This window comes from Acanthochromis polyacanthus, chromosome 21 (genome assembly GCF_021347895.1).
Source record: "Acanthochromis polyacanthus isolate Apoly-LR-REF ecotype Palm Island chromosome 21, KAUST_Apoly_ChrSc, whole genome shotgun sequence".
NCBI lineage: Eukaryota > Metazoa > Chordata > Actinopteri > Pomacentridae > Acanthochromis > Acanthochromis polyacanthus.
The window spans coordinates 20,553,156-20,561,052 of NC_067133.1; the positions used below are offsets into that span (position 1 = coordinate 20,553,156).

General features: G+C 37.7%; 2 protein-coding genes across 2 annotated transcripts; both read right to left on the reverse strand.

The window, feature by feature from the left end:
• Positions 1-296: 296 nt before the first annotated feature.
• On the reverse strand, positions 297-3,654 carry zgc:112148 (uncharacterized protein LOC550424 homolog). The gene is made up of 7 exons (XM_022210923.2): positions 3,580-3,654; positions 3,317-3,378; positions 3,068-3,212; positions 2,716-2,805; positions 1,274-1,399; positions 1,039-1,167; positions 297-958 (listed from the first exon to the last, which is right to left on the reverse strand). The coding sequence occupies exons 1-7, from the start codon at positions 3,589-3,591 to the stop codon at positions 932-934; spliced, it is 591 nt and encodes a 196-aa protein (XP_022066615.1). The 5' UTR covers positions 3,592-3,654; the 3' UTR covers positions 297-931.
• A 1,055-nt stretch (positions 3,655-4,709) lies between these two features.
• On the reverse strand, positions 4,710-7,897 carry LOC110962861 (proton channel OTOP2-like). The gene is given in 7 exon segments (XM_022210922.2): positions 4,710-5,140; positions 5,231-5,788; positions 5,791-6,068; positions 6,166-6,308; positions 7,069-7,127; positions 7,216-7,352; positions 7,452-7,897. Coding segments are annotated over 7 exon segments (1,779 nt in total). The 5' UTR covers positions 7,885-7,897; the 3' UTR covers positions 4,710-4,969.

The following is a 7,897-nucleotide window of genomic DNA, read 5'->3' on the forward strand; positions in this document are numbered from 1 at the left end:
CTGCAGACACACTGCTCTCCTTCAACTGCGATTCCCCATCAAGGTACTGTGATTTAAACCCGGTGAGACAAGCTAAACCAGCAGGATGTCAGCATGAGGTGAATATTATCTCTTTTTATGTCCACCATAAAAGCAAAGCAGCTGATGGGCAGCTAATGAAGCATGAATACACTGTTGTAATCGACATCTGAATTATGTTTTATATCCTCTTAAGCCACCATAAAACGACTCTGTTCCAGTGTTCCGGTTCAGTAAATAGATCTGCAGTGAGCAATTAGTAAGATTGACATTTCCAGTCCAAAATGATAGAAAAACTTTATTATGCAATTTGTAAAACATAACAATTGCCTCGACACATCATCGGTAAATTACCTTTTTCATATAAAAATGTAACCAAGAAGAACTCAGTTCAAAATATTTTAATCTATATAAAGTTGCATTTTCTCCCTACATTATCCTACAATGTAATTTACAATAAACCTTTCCGTAAAAAAATAAAGTTTGAATAAAAAGATTGTCCACAACCTACGATCAATTAGCAGCCCCAATAAGGTAACATCTCTAAATATTTTTCTCAAATTCCCTTTTCACAATATGCAGTAAATAATAATTTTAAAGAGGCTAATTTAAGGACTGAGCTGTCAAGAGTCACAAAAGTGAGACATCCTTAAGCCAACAGGAATAATATCTGTGAAACAAGTTAATGTTTCCATTTTATGGATAGATCAGCACTGAATTTACAGCCACACCTCGTCACATATTACTGTCTTCAGTTTTCCTACAAGGACTGAAATTTTAACATACCATACACCTTTTGAAAAAAAAAACTATTAAAAAAACAACCAGCCACCTTTTTGGGAATAAAGTAAATACAATGGGTCCATCAAATGTTGAACTCCATCAGGCTCCAGATGATCCCCATGCATCCACTTCAAGGTCTCTCTGGTTTCTTCATTGCCTTTAATGGAAAAAAAATGAATGTAACAATTCTGTGGACAAAAATATGGAAGTGCCAGGTTTGGATGACATTTCACATACCTGTTTAAAAATCTGGACTCCAAGGTAGTTCTTTGCCATGTTACTCAGGTTGGACTTTCCACCCACCTTGCATCTGACATAACCATACAAGTTGGCCCATTGTAAAACCAAGCCCATTATCACCACAGCCTGGAGGTGAAACCACAAATACAACTGAGACATAAACAAGTAACTAGCGGCGACTTAGACTGACAGGAAATCATCAGGCCTTTACATATAGAAACTCTGAACTGACCAGCCATTTAATCTTGAAAGAGAAGATGGTGCTGAACACAAAAACGACCCAGAAGACAGGGCACACGATGAGTCCAAGCCAAAAGATCCGCGAGTCTGCACTAGATATCAAGTTTGCTCCGTCTGTCTTTTTTTTAAAAAAAAAAAGGGTACCCAAGATTTAATTTCATTCTATTGAATACAAATCAAAGACAAGGTGTCAAATATCCCCATTGTGCTGTATAGTAAGGATGACAATGCATCTGTTTTGTGTTGCACAATCCTCAGTTGTTCAATAAGGTTATGCAGCTACATTACATGGCAGAAATGTTTAACGATAATTACATTAATTACCCTGAAAAATGAAGTCTGTCAAAGAAATCAGAGATACCCTCTATTCTCTGCAAACTAAAATGCATGACTGTGTTTCTCTGAATATCCCAACACACACAGAGATCTCTCTTACTGAAGTTGTTTGCTGTCAAGTTCATATTCAATCACAAAAAAGATAACATGTGTAAACTGTTCAGTATAGAAAGAATGTTTTGTTCTTTTTTTTCTTTCCAGGAAGCTGCATGATACACATGAAAACTTTGGTTTTGCCTTTTCTTCAGCTGAAAAGAGCCCTGTTCAAATACTAGCACAGTTTAATGTCCAGTTTGGTGAAAATCCACTTCTATTATGTCGTGCATGTCTTAAAAACTTGGAACTGTAAAAAAAGAAGAAGTTGTAATTGCAATTCTAAAGGGCATTCAGAAATGATGGATCCAATAAATAAGGACTGGATGTGGGCCACTGTGTTTATTTGTCACCTTCTGTGCTCCAGTGCAACCTAAACTCAGCCAGTGCTAACATCTATTTCCTTCTCACAGCCAAATTAAGTTGTATTTATTTACTTCTTTTCAGTTTCTGTTGTCAGACAGCAGCACAAATATTTAATAGCAAATTAAATGCTTTAAGATTAAGATGACACATCTGCGCCACTGATTTCACAACTGTAACATTGTCTGACAAACTTTTCACTTATATATTAAAATCATCATTTATATGAGTTCTAAACAACTGTTTTGCTGTGACTTTAGTCGTATTTATTTATCCCAATTTTGTTGTATACACGTATATAATGACAATAAAGGCTTTCTATTCTATTCTATTTACAAACAACATGTGAGAAGCAATAAAAAACTCTGGTATCAAACATGTTGAAGTTTATCAGCTGTAGTGTGATGAAGAGTTTAGCTCTGCGCAGTCAATCACAGACGCGGAGTCTTGTTCCTGAAAGTGGTGTGGACAGAATGTCTGCATTTAAAGCTACAGACACTGAAACAGCTCATTTAGCATGAGGCCCAAACTGGAGGTTATACAGACATGGTAAACATAAAATCTCTGCAGTACTTCAAACTGAAAGATTAACTTGCTGAAAAGGAGCACAGTATGGGCAATTTAAACAATTAATAACCTTACCTTCCTTGACTCAAACACCCAGTGGCTCTTGCCATCTGGATCCACTTGATTCCACCATCGAAGGCCCACCAACAATCTGCCAGATACATTCTAAGAACCACAATGGAACACTTGAGACACATTATGCAGTTGTTTAAAAAATCACACAGTAATAAAATAAGCCATGAAAATGCATTACCCAGCACTATAGGAATCCATTAATAGTTTCTACCTTTATGACTTTTTTAAAAATGCAATTTTTAATTAGTTATGTAAAATTCATTGCCAGGTTTATAAGCGAGGCTAATAATTATTGTCTTGTGCAAATTTCAGGCTTGACTGATATAACTTAAGCTTAGCATTATCTACTCACCTTGACAGTCCAGAAGTCACATGACAGCAGAAGGATGATGGTGACCATACAGACAATGAACTGACTGCTGAGGACGTCACACAGTAAATAGACTAAGATGGCACTTGTTCGGAAGAACAGGTGGAAAAAGGAGGCCAGAGGATGCCTGAAACACAGACCGGCATGACATTATTAATGTTTAAAATAACGGTTGAATTTTGTTGGAACAGTAGTCGGAGAGATATTAAAGCAAGAAATAGAACACCATACTTAATTTTAGACTTCCTTAGTGTGGCGTCCTCTTCACCAAAAAGAGGAGCGTCTTGGGAGTCCTATAACCGTATAAACACATTAACGCTAATGCTAAAACACACCGAGCCAGGTATGTGGCTGCTCCTCGGCTTAGTTTGTGATTTCAGTCGAACATATGAGTAATATTAAAATCTAAAATAACAATTAAGAGGTGATAGACCACATCCGGTTTAAAAGCATCGCTTCTAAACAGTCACAAACTAAAATTTAGCATAGCTTACCTGTCTCAACATTTTTGACACCAAAGGTATTTCCTGGTGACGTGTTGTAAACAAAACCGTGTGCTCAGGACCCCATGGAGGTGTGGCTTTAAATTTGCCTGACTCAAAGGTAAGGCTACCGTGTATGCATGCATATATATTTCAAACAAATAGCCATTTATGTGTATGTTTATTGTATTAATAAATACTTGTACTTTGGACTTGTGGTTGACTTTCAGATGCTAAAATGTTTCTTAACTGCGCTTAAATTCTTTATTTACTGAAAGTTATAAAAGGGCTAAATTAAGAGGTTTTTTTAAAAAAAATCAATACAATCGTTTCTTATTTGGGCTACACTATAAAATAATTCAATCAAAATTAAATACAGTTACAGCACTTATCATACTAAGGAACAGACCTTACGAATTCTAAACAGAGAACAGAAAAGCCCAACAGTCCAAAGTTACCTTTGGATTCCCCATGACCAAAGAAGGGAAGGAAGGAATAATGAACCCTAGAATATGGCAGGGGGGGGGGAACTATGAAAAAAAAAAAACACCCACCGAACCAAGCTCTGGGAAGGCAGCCATCTGCCTCTACCTGTTGGGTAAGATAGATGAAAAAGAAATTTAGTCAAATCAATCAATCTCGATTTATTCTTTTCTCTCTGGTTTTCTTCTACTTTCAGACCACTTTATAACTTTAAAACAAGAGTTCTTATAATTTAAGGCATTGAAATTGAAAATTAGGATTTTAGTGAATGAACAGCTGACAGCTCACTCAACTTGTTAAATTAGGTTAATGATAAAATGAAAGTCATGTATACACATATTTCCCTGGATGATGTGAATTTGCTCTGTGTTTTTATTACATGTTGAACTGAGTTTTGATTCATTATTTTTAACATTATTTAAAACAATTCTAACCATGACGATGCTTAGAAGTAAATTTAGTCCTTGCATCTTTAGACTTTTCACTTTTGTCAGTGTAGCTGGGTGTAGCACTGTACAAGAGTCAAAAATTCAAATATACCTAATTTATTATTTCATTACAGCTGTACCAATAATAACTATAATGATTTTAATTATAATGACAATGATTGTTGGTGCAATGAAACATTCTCTTCTACTGTGTTTACATCATTGCTTGCTTTTATTTTGTGCATACACAGTCTGAAGTGAAACTCAAGTCATACAAACTCAACTACACAATTAAATAGTTTTGTGATTTTCAAAAATACTATTGTCACACATTCATGCTACATATGAGAGACAACAAAGTCAGAACATTTGTTATTAAAATTCTGTTTCACATATCTGTACAGGAATAAATCATCTAAGAAACAACAGTTTATACAAAATAAGTTTTACAAAGTTAGAACAGTTAGCAGTACTCATTGTATGCTTCTGCATTATGAGCACAGAAACACCTCAAACAGACTGGCAACTGAATGCATTCTGTAAAAGATGCCAAAAGGAAGTCCGATATTCACAACGGCAGCCCACATGTTGAATTTGTAGAATTCCGTTTCAGTGTCGTGGTCAAACTGGGGACGTGCACCGAATGCAGGCATGATCCACAGCTGTTAAAAACAAAAAAAACGACAGGCTTAGAGTGTAGTGAATTTAGAACGGTGAATTTCAAGGTGTGAGGGAAAGAGAAAGTTACTCACTATGATGTTGCCCATCAGAAGAAATACACAGACTTCCTTCAACACTCGTCGCTTCCATGCCAGCTTGTGTCTGTGCTCAGCAGTGTGGCCATGCGCTGTGAGCTCGGAGTTGGGTTTTCCGTCCGTGACTTGTACTTCAAGGATGCTGAGATCTTGGCTCGGCTCCAGCACATAGGGGTTTGGAACGACAGCGACTGGTTCTACTTCATGGAAGGGCTCTCGATGCAGACCTTCAATTATGAAAAAGTTCTGTAGGCCAAGCTGGATCACCATCAGTATAGACCAGGCCAAGTTTAGCCCATTCAGGTATCCTTTGGCTCCAGTTGCTACCATAGCTACGATACTGAAGTAGCTGATGATGAACTGTCCCAATGAGGCTCCCACCAGCAGCCCCACATCCAGGCTGCGTGTGGGGTTTTTCTCTGACACATGCTCTCTGTGATCTACCCTGTAGATGGCACAGCCAATCACAGAGGACACAGACATCAGGGTCACGATGACGATATTCATGACAAAGTGCATCATCACTGCTTGGTCTTTCTTGCTGGCATCATGGTCATCTTTTTCATCTCCATCTCGTATACAATAAATGTTGCCAGACCAGTGAACACTAAGAGGACTCCAAAAACAGGACCGAGAAATATATCCCTGAGACTGAATTTGATGTTGTGGTGGCTGTGCTCGGCCGCTACTCGGCCTACGTTTTTCCACATGACGTAGGCCATGGCGGAGGCAAACAGGCTGTACTCGATGTTGAAAGGGTACAGGTAGTAGTAGGCCTCCTTGAACATGCTGCATGAAGTGTGGCTGCACTTGCACTTATCGTCTCCATAACCCGCTGAAAGACATGAATGGTACCGAAAGAAAGAAGTGTTATGATGTGCTTTCTCACTGACCACTGTATTTACTTTGATTGCTTTATTTACTTTAATTACCTTTGGTTATGTATAGGTGTCTTCCAGACAGTTTGGTAGTGTTGCCCGGATAGTCAGGAAGATCTGTTTGGTGAAGAGACTCCTCTGTGACATTAGTCATCCATAAAACTAGATTTGTGGAAAGGGTAAGCATCAGTCCGCAGCTAAATAAAAAGAATGAAGAGAGGCAATATAAAACAATGTTTAGAGGTCATCATGAAATGTGACAAATGAAAACTTTGCATGACTTAAAAACACTTAACCTTCGTATTTACCAAGCGATAAAAGCTTTGCTTTTAATTCATTTACTTTCAAGTCAGTTCTGGTTTGTTACAGTCGCAAGCTAAAGCATGATTAAGGCAAGGTTTAACTATAAATTAGTAAAGTGATAGAAAACTATGCTACATGGGTGCTGTTTTGATAATCAAGTAATTTTAAGAAGTCATTTTAAAATAAAAAATGTCCAGAATTCTCTGATTTCAGCTTCTGCAAATGTAAATGTTTGCTGGTTTTCTTCACACTCTTAAAAAAAATTCATACATTTAAGTTCTTCAATGCTTATCAGGTAGAACAAGCACTTTAAATATATTAACTTTGATTCTGGGAAGTTGTGTTGGGAATTTATTTATTCATTTATTTATTTTGACATTTAAGCTCGTCTATACCGAAAATGACTGTTTGTTGCAGACCTATTAAAGTGTACATTAGCAAAACTGTTAGATTCTGCAAATTAAAAATAACATGAGACAGTGACACAACATCAGTCAAATGACTTGCTGAGCAGCTATCCAGTGTAAAGCAACTCTTTATTATCAAGAGGATTCTCTGTGTGTCTGGAACACGTTAAAGGATAATAATTTTGAAAAATCTAAACAGATAACAGAGACAGTGAACGATTAAAAGAAGAGACAGGAAATCACCTACCGTGAAATATTCCGTTGTAGCTGTACACAGTCTTTGGCATGGACCCACAAAAAATATGTCTGCAAATCAATTTCACAATCATTTTCATATTTTTAGAACCATCAAAACCAAAGCAAATGTTGCATACTGTTTTTCTTCAATATTTACCTGTATAAGTATAAAAACAAGCTGCACCACAGGGAATGCGACCTTTACAGCAGAATCACAGTGGAGGTATCCCACGTAGCTCGCTATCTTGAAAATGTCCATGATAATACTGAGGAGTCCAAATAGCACAAGTCCTCCTGCAGGAGGAAGAACATGCAGGACAGAGGAAAAATCATAAACTGCCTGAGAACTACTCTGTAAATGAAAATTCTAATTTGTAAACAATGTTTACTTACCCCTGAGCCATACAGGTCCAGCATGGTCATCCTTGTAAATGACAGCATTTTCCATCCTGGCTGTGTAGATGACATAATAAACCATCCAGATGGAGGTGAGCAGGAGGATGATGATGAGGAAAACTTGCAGGTCAGGGGTGCTGATTTTGACATTGTTGTAAGCACTGCCGCTGACCAAGGCACAGCCCAGGATCAAAATGTTTACACAGATGATCCCAGACAGCATCCATCCCCAGTTTCTGCCTCGTTCCCTAACAACCTCAGTAGACGAGTTGTTCAGGTCAGGTTCACTCGCACTCTCCGTTTGACCTGCATTTATGTTGTTGGACAGGTGGGCCTCCTCCGTTTCCGTGTCTTTGACCGTCATCCTGCATGGTTCACAAGGATTGTCACTTGTCAGACATTTGCACGGTAAGCTTGTGTCGACACACATGACTGCTTTCTCT

Excerpts from the sequence above, each read along its gene's own strand:
- zgc:112148 (XM_022210923.2), bottom strand. Across the intron at positions 3,213-3,316 it reads CTAAGGAAGTCTAAAATTAA|GCATCCTCTGGCCTCCTTTT; the intron begins GTATGGTGTTCT and ends TCTGTGTTTCAG. Across the intron at positions 959-1,038 it reads GAGTCCAGATTTTTAAACAG|GCAATGAAGAAACCAGAGAG; the intron begins GTATGTGAAATG and ends TTTCCATTAAAG.